General features: G+C 42.5%; 1 protein-coding gene across 1 annotated transcript in view; it reads left to right on the top strand.

Moving 5' to 3' along the window:
• Positions 1–14,155, top strand: part of LOC104683374 (RING1 and YY1 binding protein) — a 42,705-nt gene extending 28,550 nt beyond the window's left edge. Inside the window, exons 3-5 of the mRNA XM_039559122.1 lie at positions 5,821–5,997; positions 6,112–6,210; positions 10,139–14,155. Coding sequence (XP_039415056.1) covers positions 5,821–5,997; positions 6,112–6,210; positions 10,139–10,391 — 529 coding nt within the window. The 3' untranslated portion in view covers positions 10,392–14,155. The remainder of the gene's footprint in view (positions 1–5,820; positions 5,998–6,111; positions 6,211–10,138) is intronic.
• The last annotated feature ends 1,790 nt before the right edge of the window (positions 14,156–15,945 follow it).

Genomic DNA, 15,945 nt, shown 5'->3' with positions numbered 1-15,945 from the left:
TTTTCTAAAATATTCAGACTTAGACTTGGAGTCTTTCGAACATGTTGCTGTTCCCAACACCTGGGGCCCACAAGTGGGTGTTCCTTAGATGAACTTCTGTATTTTTAAACATCTGTCTTCTAAATAAAAACACAGTGCTAGCACATCAACGTTAAAGGAAAAATCTGTTCTTTAAGCAAAATATTGCTCAGTCACATATTTGCAGTTGTCCTTCTAGTCTTCTTTTACTGTTGTTGTTGTTTTGTGGTCCTGGATCACATGGAGAACTCAAGATAAATGTATGCAGCTTCCATACTGCTTTGCAGTTCTACTCTAAGGATGATGTGTCCGTTCATCCTTTTTCTTGTTGCTAAAAAGGACCATGTGGTCATCACAAATGAGCTGGAAAATATGGAATGAGGGCTCACCCTATCATGTTTATAGCTTAATTCCTCCAAAGCTTTGGTTCTTCTGGATGTAAAATTCTTTTGAGGGGATGTTAATTTAGTTTGTGCTCATGGGTTAGTTTCTAATCCTGCTTCATGCTCAGAAGGATGCTTGTTGTATTATTGTTTTGGCACTGTTTTATAAACACTGTAAATACTCTTAGTCTATTTTTTCTTGTTTTTCTTTGAGCAAAGATATATTCATGTGTGACTGGGGTTATTAAAATAATCATGTACTTCACACTGCACAGTGCATGAAACACATTTTCTCAAAGAGCCGCGGAGCCGTGCAGAGGTCGGCTGGTATCACCACGTGCATCAAAGCCAGAACAGCATGAAATTATCCAAATCCTCCCTACTTCATGTTACATGAGGCTTTTGACTCTGAAATCCCACTCGATACCACTTTCATTCTTCTGATAACATAGTTGTAGGGAAGTCAGAGCAGTTGTAATTAGATCCACGTTCCCAGGGATTGCTGGAGTCCCTCAAGGTCTGTGTTGCTGCAGGGATAAAGCCCAGTCACTTCCCTGTTCTGTGGTGTCTGCAGGAGACAGGTGCCTTCCCTTTTCTCAAGGCAGAGGGGCCAGAGAAATCCCAAACAGATACAGAAATTAGAGTCCCATGAAAAATGAGGTGCAGCTTATCCTCTTATATCCCTCTTGAAATCCGTGTCTGAGTAACTCCCATGTTGGATGTGTGGTGATTTGTGCTCTGCACTCCAAAGCCTGGTTGTAGGGTTATGAGTGGAGCAGCAGAATTCCTGGGTGTCTGTGCTTTGGATTTGGTTCTGAGACAGGCTTTAAAGGGAAGCTTTGAGTTACAGAAGGAAATGCAAGTAGTAAAACACTATGTGCCAGAACCTTAAAGTTAGTTTGCTTTTAAAGTTTTAATTTATTAAAAGAGCGCAGCAATGTAAGTAGTGAGCCCTTCAGAAAAGTCCTGTGTTTATTCCACTTCCCATGAGTGAAACATCCCAGTGTCACTTCACATGGCAATCTGAGGGTACAATATTTGCATATAGTGTATATATATATTTGTGTATTTGCATATAGTATATATTTGCAGGCACAATGTTTCTGTGAAGTCTGTTACTAAAAGACAGTAAAGATTATTTGTGTGTATCATTTACTGGAGTTGATGGTGAAGAGACCCAGGTGCCACAGCCATTCTTAGAGCAGACAAATATATTTTAGCTTTTTCATGCAGCAGCATGTCCTTGCTGCAGAGGTCATGAGTTGTGCAAATATCTGCTCCTGGGGGGTAAACTACAGTTCAATTAATGTGAAACAATTTATTTGTCTGTACATAACTTTGAGAGCACAGTTTAATTTTCTTTAATTGCTCTTAGTTTTAGAGGGGGAGAAAGCAATCCTCTTCATGTTGTAAAAAGAAAAATTATGTGCATTTTTTTGTCACATCAGCGTTGGATCTTTACCCAGTCTTTACTCAGGCTGTCACCTAAATTAGGGGAAAATTGCCCAAGCAAAGCATAAGTTTACTGTCATAAAGAAGTTCAGGTAGGAGAAAACACACCTATTTCAGATACTTGCACTGAAAATTCAAGAACTAAGTCTAACGCTAAGTATTGCATCTCTTCAGATAATTTTTGGGAAGTTGATCTTTTTAGCTGTGAGTTGTGAGTAGTGTTATAACCTTATAGTAGGTTATAACATAGTTGTTCCTTGAGCATGAGTGCTGGTTAGAAAGCTTGAGGAGGCTGAGTTAGAACTTGATTTTTGTCACTTAGATGTATTCTCTGTGCACCTGAACATTTTAATGTTGCAGAAAGTAAACTGATGAGAAGATTTTGGGATGAAAAATGGTTAACATTTGTTTCTGTAGCTGTTCATTCTTACAAATAAAGTTCAGAAGTAGTTGCAACTTTCTGTTCAGATAGTTCTGCTTAAGTGATAACTACTTTAATATAATAGTGGTGTATTTGGGTTTAAGCATTCTCTTTGGAGGTGGCCAAATAAATAATTTTTGGTAGGCAGGGAAACTTGGAGTAAGTTTTGGATGTTGCAGCTGCTTTACTCAATTGTGGTTCCTATGGTTAGAGTTTGCTGTGGTTAAAAATGTGCTGCTCAACTTGCTTTGCTTGGCTGTTTAGTAAAGGGCTTTTAACCAGTGTGTCCTGGCTGTTGTGGCAGCGTGGGCCTTACTTGAAGGATTTTGTTACTCCTATTATTATTATTATTACTATGCAGTTACTTAAATTACCTGATTTTTACCCTTTTCCTAAGCTTGCTGCTGGCATGCGTGAAACAGTCAGATTAGGAACTGGAAAGTTGTTGGGTTATTTGCATTATTTTTTAAAAAATCTGTTCTTGTAGTGATGCCATGAAGATTTTTTTTGCCTTTTCTTTTATACGCCTGTTATACCTTTTTTACAACTTCTATATTCTTAGTGCTTTTTGCCTACATTCCTGGCCTTGTTTGTTCAGCCAGGAGACTCAACATCTCAGAAGCTTCGTAGCTGGGGATCAGTGTGCCCCAGACCCCAAAGTCCCCTCCAGAACATATTCTGTAAACTGAGATAGAACCATCCAGGGGAAGGCTCCTTGGGGAGGGGGGCTCACTCGAGCCTCTCATTGGGGAATCTTTGATAGATGTGCTAATTAGTAACACCTATAATGTTGTACCAGATCTTTTGGGGTGTGCATTGCTGTGTGCATTGAGGTGCACTTGACCTGGACGTGTGCACCTAAGGATCCTTAAAATAAATACCAAGGTAAAATCCCTTTTCCCCTTCTAACCATGTTTGACTCTTGATTTTAAGACCAGGAAAAGGCATCAGTAGTGCAGCAGATCTTGAAAGATGCTCAGTGTTGACCAAAGTCTCAGCAGCTTTGTGCTCCCTTCCTCATGGCAGGAGGGACCCCATGGGCAGGGCTGGTTCTCCTTCCCACAGGTCCCTGCTTGCTTCCCACTCTCTTCCCTTCCAGTTTTGGCTTTGCCCTCACCAGCAAGCCATCCTGGTGGGTAAGAGGGAATATGTAAATATGGATTTTGGAGAAGTTGTGCTGGTTAGGTGCATGGCTGGCCAGAAACTGATAAAAATAAATGCAGTGTGCTGTCACAGCCACGGATGAGAAGAGCACAGGGCAGCGTCTCCTCAGGAGTGCTTTAAGGCTGGTCCTTTTGCCATTCCAGCCTTCTCTAGGGAAATACGGTGGGACGTATCTATGTGGGTTTGGTTTTTATTTTAGTTCTCATTTTAAAATTTGTATCTCTGTTCAAGCAGTGCAACACTCCTGCAGCAGGAAGGGCAGCTGCACAGGTTAGGCACAAGGCTTGGAAATCACATCACTAGCAGCACATCAGAGTTGTGCAAAGTGGGAAAAACTCAGATTCATGAAATGGGATTTCCCATGAATGGCTCGGGTTTCTGACTTAGCTGGTTGTGTAAACAGCAAATAACTAAGTCTGGGCAGAAGTGGCAGCTTCAAGCAGTGGGGTTAATCATGTATAATCATGCAGGGAGATGGTATCTGCCCTCTCTTTGAAGATTTCTTGCCATTTTATCTTTTTTTCAGTAGGCGGGGAGCAGGTTGCTTGACACAAGTTACTGTTGTCAGCTTTTAGTGTGGTTGCATCAATCTGAAAATCTTTTCCATGTAACCAAACCATTTCTTTTTACGTGTTTATTCTCAGTCATACAGACAGAAATTGCTGTGTACTGGATTTCAAGGATACTAATATCTTCACTGTTCTGTGCAACAGGTAACTGCTTGGTCTGATCTACAAAACGTTTCAGTATCACAGTCATTTAAGGCTGAAGACCAGATCATTGTTCACTCAGATGTATGTGCAGATTGTAGCATCAACTGAGTTAGTTTCTTTGTTGGGTAAGAAGTCCAAATGCCAGGTGTTGAGATGGGTCAGGGGCTCAGGGGCCTGATTACAACCTGTTGCATAGACTTTATAATAATCTGTGGAAGAGAAATGAGATACTTGGGCATATCTGGCTTCAGCAAGAATATCTTGGTACCATTATACAGGAAACCAGTACCAAGAGAGTCTTAGCAGCTATTTGGATTTTCCCATGACAGGGAGTAGAAATTCTCTGTGTGTTCCATTGTGTGTATCATCTCTCAGTGTAAATGTTACGTGTGAGCAATTAATGTTTTATACTTGTTTTCAACACATCAAACCACTAAGTAGGTGCTTGAAATCTCTCTAGATGTTTGTAATAAAAGCTGGGTACAGGTACAGAGCTCTGCAGCACAAACCCCTGGGGTTCTGTGTGCCAGCTGTAGAGCTGATGGTATTTGGGTGCAGCTTTCACTGACAATCTGTTGTAGTCTGATCTACGTACAAAATTTGAGTTGTATTTATGAACAATTTAACAGCTCTGGACAAGCCTGAGTAACTGTTGTGATTAGTATTTGGTTTATTATGGATGAGTAATGGAGCTGATTACCTGTTTTTGTTCCTCTCTCACAAGCTGTGTGGATGCAGGGAGCATAGATCTTTCTAGCAAGTTGAAGGGATCAAATTGATCATGAATAGTCAGAGTATTCAGAGTATAAATTGCTTTGTGATATGCTGGGGGGGAAGTTTTCTAGCTGTCAAGAGAGGGCATTAGAGTTTGGATGAGGAATGCAGGAGAGACAGAGGTACCAATTCCTGTGGGATATCTGAGGATCAATAACCAAGGTATTGGTTACATGTGAAGCTCCTCTCTATGTAAGCCATAACTTGCAGTGGAAGCAGCATTTGAAGGGCAGTTTGCACGTGGTTCTTGTCTGAGCACACTGGGGACTGCAGACAATGGTGTGAGGATGGTGTGACGGAGGCTGGCACGGCCGTTCCCAGTGCAAGTGTGAATGCCCACTTGTCTCCTGTGCTCCTGCCAGCCGGCTTCGGGCCTGGCCCACGGGACAAAGTCAGCTCAGTTACCTCTCTTGTTCTTTGTTATTTGTGCAAGGTTTGCTGCTGCTGAACCAGAAGCTCATTTGAGAAATTAAATTGAGAGATATGAAGGAGGCTGATGGTTATCAGGAAACTTTTTTGTCACATTCTGTTTTGCTTCTTAAAATGTAGCCACAGTGCATGGCTGGCAGCTTCTTGGAAGCTGCTTTTTCACTATTGTCCCCCCAAAATATTGGCCGTGATTTCATGACATAGATGAAGAAAGGGAGCATTATACTTAAGAATGTTAAATGTTAAAACCTGATGAAACAGCAGTTCAGAGTATTTCTTTCTTTTAACGTTTCTGTCTTGTTTGGTTTACAGCAGTAGTACTTCACATCAAGTAAGGACATCCATTTGGTTCTTTAAGTGGAGTGTTCTTCCCTGGTTGCTGAAATAAATCTTCATACTGCTCTCAGTGTAGTTATTTTTACTCTGTTAAACTGACTATAGATCTCTCTTTTCCTTGTCATTATAGAAAACCTAGAATAAACTCTCAGTTGGTGGCACAACAAGTTGCTCAGCAATATGCAACCCCACCACCACCGAAGAAGGAGAAGAAGGAGAAAGTGGAAAAACAAGACAAAGAAAAACCTGACAAAGAGAAGGAAATTAGTCCAAGTGTTACAAAGAAGAACACTAACAAGAAGACTAAGTAAGTGTGAAGGATGCACTATTAAATGGGATGTGATTTCAGTAGCGCTGTGCATTGGTTAATTGTGCAGTTAAACCAACATCGTAATCTCCCTCTTCCCTCCAATTCTCACAGACCAAAGTCAGATATTGTGAAAGATCCTCCTAGTGAAGCAAACAGCATACAGTCTGGGAATACTACAACAAAGACCAGCGACTCAAATCACACTTCAAGGTAATTCTAGACTGAAGCTCAGCCTGTGGTATCTGAGAACTGTGTTAAAAAGCAAACACTTCTTTTTTTGATGTATGATCTCTTGAACACTGCTAGTGAGGACAGATTCAGGCTTTGGAAATATTAATTCTGTTGTCCATTCAGTTTTCATTTGTCTGCTAAAATAATTGTATTGTCAGTTGGGTAGTAATGCTGTTGGCTGTAAACGCAGTGGGGGAAAAACATTAACCAGCAATCATATCAAATTCTTATCATTGCTCGATAGCAGTAACAAAGGTTACTTTTTTACTTCCTTATCCGTAATTGAGTCACTGTAATTGTCAAGATAATTTTCCAAGTATACAGGAGCTAAGTATACATGAACAGATTTGCTGGGATCTTGGTATCAACAAAAAGCACAAATGGCTGGTTTGGTATTTGTCAAAGTTTGAAATGAGCGTATGGAGAGAGGTTTATTCCTAGTCTTGCCTATACTGTTCTTCCATTTAAATCAAAAATTCAGCATCACAAAACAGTTTTTATATTATTGAACTTGAGAGCTACAAGAGGCAGAACTGAACTGGGTGCTTTGCCTGTGTGGGCTGTATAAGAATTGTGTCTCTCTTTAAAATGTGCTGTAATAAGTGTTTTGTAGTGAAGTCACGTGAACTGAGGCAGTATTAGCTGCAAACACATGTAAAGCACATGGGAAATATGGTTGGCACTTCAGTTGGCATTCAAGTTGGCAAGGTGTGACTGCAGAAAACTCTGTTCTTGGAAGTTTTTAAATAATAGCATGAAAATCTTTAGTAAGAGGGAATATGATTTGCACAGTAACCCACTGGAATGTAATGAGGGCAGTGTGAAATCTGCTGTGCTACAAGGCTGAGCTGTTTCCAGGGACTGCTGTTAACTCTTCCTCAGCCCCCAAAGAGTGAAGTGTCCATTCCTGATTTGATTACAGAGAGGCAGCTTTATTGCAGTTACTCTTTTCTTGTCCTGTTCTTCTTCAAATTGTGCTTATTTTGAGACTTAGGAGGCAGGAGACTTGAGGCACTTGACTAATGACATAATATTTAATTGAGAGATTACATCAAATAATTGTTTTTACTCATTAAAGGAGTCACTCTGTCTACTGCAAAGTCTTTTAGTCCGTGTTTCGTGGCAAGCTTTTGTCAGGCCTAATTAAGCCTTAATAGTATCAGGTCTAGCTGGATATTTTTAAAGGATACCTCATCTCCTTTACTACTTAAACTGTCTTTTTAAGTGTTTCGTTGCATGGAACTTTTCTGGCAATTCAGTGTTCTCAGGAGTGCTGTCAAGAGTCTTTTTCTGATTTTTACAGAATTACAAGGTTTTTTCATGCCCAGATTGCTTAACAGTTGTTTTGGGTTTTTTTTGTAAATTGTCTTCTAGGGCTCTCTGGGTTTGTAAGAAATCCTGTTTAAACTTCTTGGATACCATGCCTGTTGCTGACAAAATATCTTGGTTTATTCCATGCCTTCCTGTGTACTTTCAGATTGAATGTTTTGAAACACTTCACTTATTTGGCCATAAACCTTTTTCGCTATAAACATGAAGCATCAGGGTGTTTAATTTTGCAAAATAACATGAGTGGGCCAATCCCTTTGCCTTCTATAAGAAGCAAAAATGGTATGCATGTATTGAAGAGATTGGTGTTTTCCATCTGTGTTTAATCAGCTCTGTATACAGGGGAAACCCTGAAAGCCTCGTGGAGAAATGGTCAGAAGGCTCAGTTCTGAAACTGACAATGTGAATGTTTCTGAGTGGGGCTGTGGGGAAATCCTGCACCTCAGCCCTGCTTCCCACAGCCCTTCCATGTTACTTTGTCATGGCATTTAAAGATGCATGGGCAGTTCCATTTTTTCTTTCTCTTTTAAAACTAATTACAGCTCTGAGAGCTGCCTTTTAACAAGCAATAGCCAGAGTTCACGTCAAACCCTGTAGGAAGGTGGAGGCAGCAGGCTCTGTTCCGGTATCTGGGCCAGCATTTTGGCTCTTTCTGAGTACAAGAGGAAACAAATGACCAAGGCAAATTACAGGAAGGACTGGGTTTCCTAGAGGAACTCGGGGCTCAGGGAGGAAAATACGTCCTCGTACTACGCTTCCGGGAACGCCGGTGGCCGTGCGGGGGATCTGCCGAGACGGTACCGGAGCGCCGGCGGAAACCCCAAAACCTGCTGAGCCAGCTGGCCTTTCTTGTAAGCCACAATCGAGGTGGCATCATCTCATCTCACCCGTGGTTACGTGTGCAGCTTGGCAGCTCCTGTGCGTGTGTCTGTGCAGCGTGGGCGCGTCTCCCTGCCCCGGCAATCCAGAGCACGGCTCCGGGCTTGGAAAGGCTGATCCCGGAGCAAAGGGGCTGCTGCAAGTAGGAGTTTTACTGAGTGTTAGCCTAGTACAGCAGTGTTTTGGTTTTTGTTTGTATTTTCTGTCTATTAAAAATGCTTTTCCTGTGGTACTTGTTAAAATTGCAGCAGCCTCCTAGATTAGATAAGAAAATACTATTTTTGGTGCGGTAACTTCATTTTTGGTGAGGAAGTTTGCAGAAATACAATTGTTCTATTTTGAAAGCTGCACATCTGTCCTCAATGCGTTTTTCTGTTCTGCCTGGTTCTGGAATACCACTTGGATAACTGCTACTTAAGGACTTTCTCCTTGTTAACTTACCACTGCAAGCCATTGAGTGTTCATGGGGGATAGAAAATGAGCTTAATTCCGTCCTTTTCTGTTTTACTGCACTAGCCTTGTGTGCTGCAAGTGAGGAGGAGAAAAGGCAGAGTGGTTTAAAAGCTGGAGCTTGATCCCAAAGTAAACTAACCTTCCCTCCATCCCTCTCAATAAGGCAGCTCTCAGCAAGCTACTTTTCACTGATGTATAAAGACTCTCCTTTTTAATTTCCCTATTGGGAATATTCTGCTGCTTAAGCCTGACCCTTAATTAGGAGCAAAAGCTGTAAATTACAGCAGTCGCTGCAGCTGACTTGGAATTTGCTGGTAGCTGGAGGAGTGTCCAAGGCTTGTTGAAGCAGAGCTTTGGACCAGCCTGTGAAATGTGCTTGAATGTCAGCTTCCTAGAGCTTCGACCCTTATTAGCTACATTACTAATTGAATGATAGCACAGCATGCAAATTACCAGGATAATCCTGAGTAATAAATACCAGTGGGTTCTTTTCGGGTGGTTTGTATTTTTTTTCCCCCTTTTCTTTTCTCCCCTAACCAAAAGCTCTGGCTGCAAAAAATACCGTTGTACATTCTGGATTTTATTTACAATAGCCTCGATTCCAGAGGGAGCATTTTGAGCTATTTTATCCATAGGCTGATTGGGCATCTGATTTGTATAAGCTCAAAGCAGCTGAAAGAGAAGCCAAGTTGTCCCAGTGCCTGTGTTGTTTGCAGCTGCAGAGTTCCAACATGGGAATGAAAGAGCCGTGGCCGAATGCTTTCATGTGGTTTTGTATTGCAGAGTCACAGCCTTGTCTCATAACATCAGGGCACATGATGAGATGGTGAATTTAGATAAGAGAACTCTTTCATCTGCCCCTTGGGGAGGAGATCCTTCCCTCTGTCTGGCTTCTCTCCGCTTGGCTCTGCTGTGGTGTCCTCCTTTCTGGCAGGGTTGGATTAGGGAGAAGCCTGCAAGAGACTCCCTGTGCAGAGCTCTGTGAGACAGGTTGTTCTCTGGGGCTGAGTGTGCTCTGCAGCCCTCAGAGGCACAGGGAGCCTGGCTGGTACAGGGAGCAGGTCACACCTTCATCCTCTGCTCTGCAGCACTCACTGCCTGCCTGGGTTCTCCTCCCAGCCACTGCCATCTGCGCAAGCGAGGGGTGCAAGTCACACCGAGTTTGTTTTCAAATGCTTTTCCTAATAAACTGTCCCTTTTTCATTTATTTTTATCCTTTTAATAAATGTCTTCTCATTCATTTTAGACCCAGACTGAAAAATGTGGACAGAAGTACCGCACAGCAGCTGGCAGTCACAGTGGGAAATGTCACAGTAATTATCACAGACTTTAAAGAAAAGACTCGCTCTTCATCCACGTCGTCTTCTACAGTGACCTCCAGTGCAGGATCAGAACAACAGAATCAGAGCAGCTCGGGCTCTGAGAGCACAGACAAGGGCTCGTCCCGTTCCTCCACGCCCAAGGGGGACATGTCGGCAGTCAACGACGAATCTTTCTGAAAAATTGCACATGGAGTTGTGGAAACTATGAATCAGGGTATGAAATTCAAACACTCCACCTGCCCACGCTGTTCAAATCCTGGAGAGCCTCTTCTGTGCTTGAACACACTTTCTTGGACATCGACCTCTTACTGATGCAACCAGGATGATTTCTGCTTGCCGTGGGCACCTGGCCACCAAGGAATTTCTCACCCTAGCGATTACTCTTGACACTTTTATGTATTCCATTGTTTTATATGATTTTCCTAACAATCATTTATAATTGGATGTGCTCCTGAATCTACTTTTTTATAATATCTGCTGTGCACAATTTTCCATGAACATGACAACTTTTTGTTTTGGGGTAGGGAGCGGGTGGGGTGGGAAGGGGGCTTTATTTATTGCATTCACAAACTCCATCCTCTTTCAACATATCCTTTTTAAGTTCAGTTCTTCTTCCAGTTATACTGTGTACTATCAGTTTTGATATAAATTATATATAAATATATATATAAATAAATATATATAAAGGGTTATTTGAAACCAATACATGGAAACGCTGGTGCTTGAAACACTGTGAAGTGATAAAACAAATTAATTGAACAGTTCAAGATCTGGGACAGTCCCCTTCTGTGAAAGTACTGAAACTGAAATGGAACTGGTCTTAGGTGAAAAGTGTTCCTGAAGGTTTGAACCTGGATGGGACCTGTTCTCTCTATTGTTCCTTCCCCATTTCTTCCCTAAGCAATGGCTAAGGTGCACTGGACACGGTTTTGATTGTTACAGCTTGGGCTCTGAGATGAGAGAGGATTGCTCCAGGTAGCTGGTGTTTCTCCTGGGGTTGCTCAGGTTGGTGATGTGCAGCTCCATGCCCAGCTGGAGCGGACGCATTCCCAACCAGACTGCTGCTGTTACACCACGGATCCGTGTGTTCCGGAACGTGAGCACGGCTGTGTCATGCACAGCCAGTCCCACACGTGTTGGTCTTGTTAATGAATTCCAGCCAGCAGCCTCAGTGCCCGAGGTAGCTAGAACTGGAGTGGTTGCTGTGGGTTGAAGGCAGCAGGGAGCCTGGGGGCAATCCTGAGTTCAGGAACCGAGCTGGTGCTCGCTCTAGCCATGTGTGGGTTGGTGCTTGTCAGCCCTGTTCCGTCTGTCCCATCCATGCTGTTGGGGTGGCTCTTATCCGTGAAGTCCATCTGTATCCCAGGAGTGGTTTCTGAACAGCATCTTGTCCAGTGATGGGCTTGTCAGCATTTGGACACTTCTGAATCTCCTGCTGTGGGAGCAAAAGTAGGGAAAAGTTTTCATGCTGGCAAGTGAGCGACGTGTGGCTCATGCTCATGACCAGCATCTCCTTCATTCTTACTCTAAAGTTCTCCAGACTATAATTTCTTTTCCTGACCTCTTAGTGTTGCTTTACAGTTTACCTTCCATGCATTATCCTGCTAAAACACTCAGCTGAAGAGGTGAAACAAACTTTTTTTAAAAAGCAAAACAAACCCCAAACCTCTTTGGCTTTTCATCTTTATTTAGTGGCCCCAGGGTGCTTTGCAGTAATTTCAGGCACAGAGGCTGTGGCTTCATCTGACATCAACTGCATAACTTTTGGGCATGATGAAAGAGGGCCACATTTTGACAACTTTGTGCCTGCTTGTTATATTGTGAATTATTTGCTTGGCAAGAGAAATTTCTCTTTGTGGAGGCAACTGATTTAAGATTTCTTTTAAAATCAGTGTGGTTTTGAGTAGCAGACATAGGTTCCTTTCACACTGGTGACAGAAATGTGTGAGTAAGGGATCTGGTAGAGCCCCTGCTTGAAGGCACGTGCAGTGGCAGTGCCTTGGCAGCAGTGGTTTTATTCTGAATATGTTAACGTGGGCACCCCAACTTAATTCTGCTTATATTTGCAGTATAGCCTGTCTTTTGTAAGCATTTTTAAAAGTATTAAAGAACCAAAGGAAAACAGATGCTTCCTATGAGCATCAAGACAATTTATTATACATAGTTTTAAATACTATGAATATCTCAATCCACATTTTAACATTAGTGGGATATTGCAAAGACATTCCTTTTCCAGTTTTTACTATTCCTTTAAGGGTCTCAGGGAGGGTAAACTGGTCAGCCATATTTATTTATTTTACTGAAATGTATTGGAATAATTTTTTAAGAGAGATTTTTTGAAGATGCCCCTGAACTTGTATATTTTGCACTGCTTTATAAATGATCCATTATCAATTAGGCTTGCGTGCATCTCGGCCATGATCCAGCCAGGAGGGTGAGTGAGTGGCAGGTCCTGCTGGCCTCAGCAGGGCTCAATCTGGTGCTTCAAGTCAAACCACGTGCTCACCTTCTTTGTTGGATCTGGGAATTTGTGCAAAAAAAGAAAAAAAAAAAAAAGCATTGTGTGTACCAGGAAATTGCTTCTTTTTCAAGTGAAACTAGACCTGTCGATCAGTTAAAAAGCTTTAACGCCGTACCCAGCTACTCGTGGTACAGTCGGTAACATCTGTCCCTTTGGCGTGCCTCCTCGATGAAGTAGCTTGCTATAAACAAATGGGAAAATTTCTTTGGAACAAGTGACCTGTAATTCTGCATTCAGTTAGGAAGTGCTAGCTAAGCATTGAACCCCCCAGCCTCATCCGTAGCTGTTGCGTTGTGGGTTTGAAGGACAGCGTTTGCTTTCACACTTAATTTCCGCAATCAGCGTCCCTGCGGCACCGCGGGCAGGGTTCCCTCCACGCCGTGGCCGGAGGCCAGCCCGCCCTTGGTGGGAAAGGTGTTCCAGAACCAAACCAAGCAAACACTAGTGTAGGGAAGGACCAGATTCACGGTGTTCAGTGGCACAGAACGCAGGTAAGTGAAGCACAGTGTTACGATGGCGAAGTTTCGACTCTTACACAGACACACACACACACACAGACACCGACACAGCTTGCCTGACTCGCTCAGTTGACGTAGTTCTGCAAAGGAAAGGTGACAGCGTTTTACACCACCAGGCTATTTATTTGAATTGGAACTTTGCTTCAAATTGGACAGATCGAAAATTTGGCAGCAGCTTCTGTGAGTTTATTTCCACTGAGATGTTTTCACCTGCCTTACCAAGATCATTCTCAGTCTACTTTTTTAAGCTCTACCATAAACTTAAATTATTGAAAATTTATTAATTGCTGACTATTATATAATAACCTTTGCTTGTATGTAACCGAATGGTTTTAAGAGCCAACATTTAGAGTATGACAATGGAGCTGAACAGTTTTTAATGCGCAAGCAGTTCTGTTCTTGTGTATGACTTGTAACCTTAATTTACTGTGTAAAGATGGTTACATTATTTCCTTAGCTTTGTTTGTTGGAGACAAATATAGAATGCTTGTTTAAGTATGTCAAAACATAATCTTATCTTGTGGATTTTTATGTTAATGTATTATACGAGCTCTATTTTTCATTTGCCCAGAAAGACAGCTTGTATAACGCTTCTGAAAGTTTTTCCGCTCTGTAAAGTCTTTAGAGCTGACAGTCCTGTTAGGTTTGTTTTAATCTTCATGCTAAAGTGTCAATGGTGGTTTTGTGAACTGGTCAGAAATTCACAGGTCTTAAATGTTTTTGGGAAATTTATATTGGACACTGCTCTTTGTCTAGCAAATAAAAGATGTTAATATATTCCTGTTACTGGCATGTGCACGACTGTTATTAGAAGCCACTTTATCATTTTCCTGCTTTAAATAGAAATGTCTATTTATGAATTCTGCTTGTAGTTTTTTCACAAATAAAATAGTAAAATTTAATTAAATCTGAAAGCTCTCTTTTTTGGGAGATGCCAGTATTCAGAAAAGGTGGAGAGTCCTGTTTTTGGAGCAGCTCCTCAGTGTGTACAGCTCATTCCTGAGCACCCACTTCTGCAAATACAGGTTGTGCCCATGGAAAACCTCAGTCAAGCGAGTAAATCCTGTTTGTTCCCTGGGACTCACGACATGGGGAGACTTTGTGGCAGATGTGTCTGCAGAATTTGGGTTTCAGGTCCCTGGAAATAATAGTTTTTTCCCTTTCTGTAGCTGCAGGAATGGTGAGGCTTACTGCAGAGGGTTTAGTGAGAGCCCCTGGGAGTTCCTTTGCCTGTCTTGTGCTAACGAAGTCCCAGGAGTAAATTTAATAAAATGTAATTGAGAGTCTAATTGTATTTTTATAGCATGAAAATACTGGTATTTTGCAAGCAGTGTTTTGGTCCTCTGCCTAGGAAACAAGGTGATGTGAATTACTGTGCTCTTTCTAGTTCTTTTTCCCCTCCGCCACCCGAGATAGGAGATGTGTGATGTAACTCTTCAAATATGAAGTTGAAGTTTGAAAACAAAGCAGTGGATAAAATGCCAAGGGGACAGAATCTTTTTCCTGGGAATGGGAGGGCAGTTCCTAAACGAAAAGGCATTTGGATACTTTTATGTACGCTGGGGGAAGTGTGTATTACAAATAGAGGTTGCTTTAGAAATCCCCATGTGCAAACAGACGCTTGAATGCTTTTAACCTCAGTTGGAAGCAATTCAGGTGCCTTTGTGCCAAGAATAAGAAGAAACAGGAAAGGTAGTGGTTGTTCTACAGACCCGAGAAGCACTTGTTTGGCACGCTGAGGACTGAGCAGAGGAACAGTCCTTGCCTTGAAGAGCGTACAGTCCCTTTCCTCAGCTGTGACCAGCCAAAGGTGCCAGAGCCGCTGCAGGGGCAAAGTGTACGAGCTGCAGGGAGAGGAGGCGACGGCCTCATCTTCATCACCTTGATGCTTGAATGTGAAGGCAAAGACTTGGATGGAGCCAGCAAAAGACTTCCATGTCGGTGTTGTCTCCCTCAGAGCCTGCCCAGTCACCCCTTTGCTGGGATTTCAGGTGACTGCTCTGGAAATTCCTTGCCTTGGAGACACGTGAGCCAAGGGCCACCTCCAATGCTGGAGCTGCAGTTGCCCCTGCTGCTGGCTGTCCTTGTATGAAGATGATGCAGTGCTGCACTCGTGGGTTTGTGGATCCCTCCAAGATGTAGGTGTTCAGCTTCAGGCTGGTGTCTTGCCTGGCAGCAGGCTGGATGGATTCCTACAGCCCTACTTGGTTGTTTAAAGGTAAACCTGAGTCTACTTGCTATAAAGACAGCAGAGCTGTGAAACTTCACATGTGATTCACAAACTGACTAGGCTAAAAAAAAATCCAAAACAAACAGATCTGGAGAACCAGCAGAATCTGGAAGGAAGAGGGAGACTGGCTGCATTTTGTAATACCTGGATGCCCTTGTGGCTTTTGTAGTTGTTACAAGGAGAGGGAAATGTCAGGTCTTTCTGCCTGCCTTTCCCTCAGCTGTTCCTTGAATATTTACGTGCCTAAGTGTTGCTTGTCTTTGCTCCTCCTGTCAGCAGACACAGCGAGGCTTTTTTGCTGTTTTCCCCTTACGATGACTGATTGCTTGGTATTTGTATGGAGCCTTTTTCCAGACAGGGTTGGGGGTGATGCTGATTCCAGCTGAACCCATCTAATAGGAAGACACTAGAAAGTTCAGCCGTGTTTTCTCATTGTTTATTCTCAGCAGAGAAAAACCTGCA

The sequence above is a fragment of the Corvus cornix genome, chromosome 12, assembly GCF_000738735.6.
Source record: "Corvus cornix cornix isolate S_Up_H32 chromosome 12, ASM73873v5, whole genome shotgun sequence".
Taxonomy (NCBI): Eukaryota; Metazoa; Chordata; class Aves; order Passeriformes; family Corvidae; genus Corvus; species Corvus cornix.
This window is presented reverse-complemented; position numbering and strand designations above follow the sequence as displayed.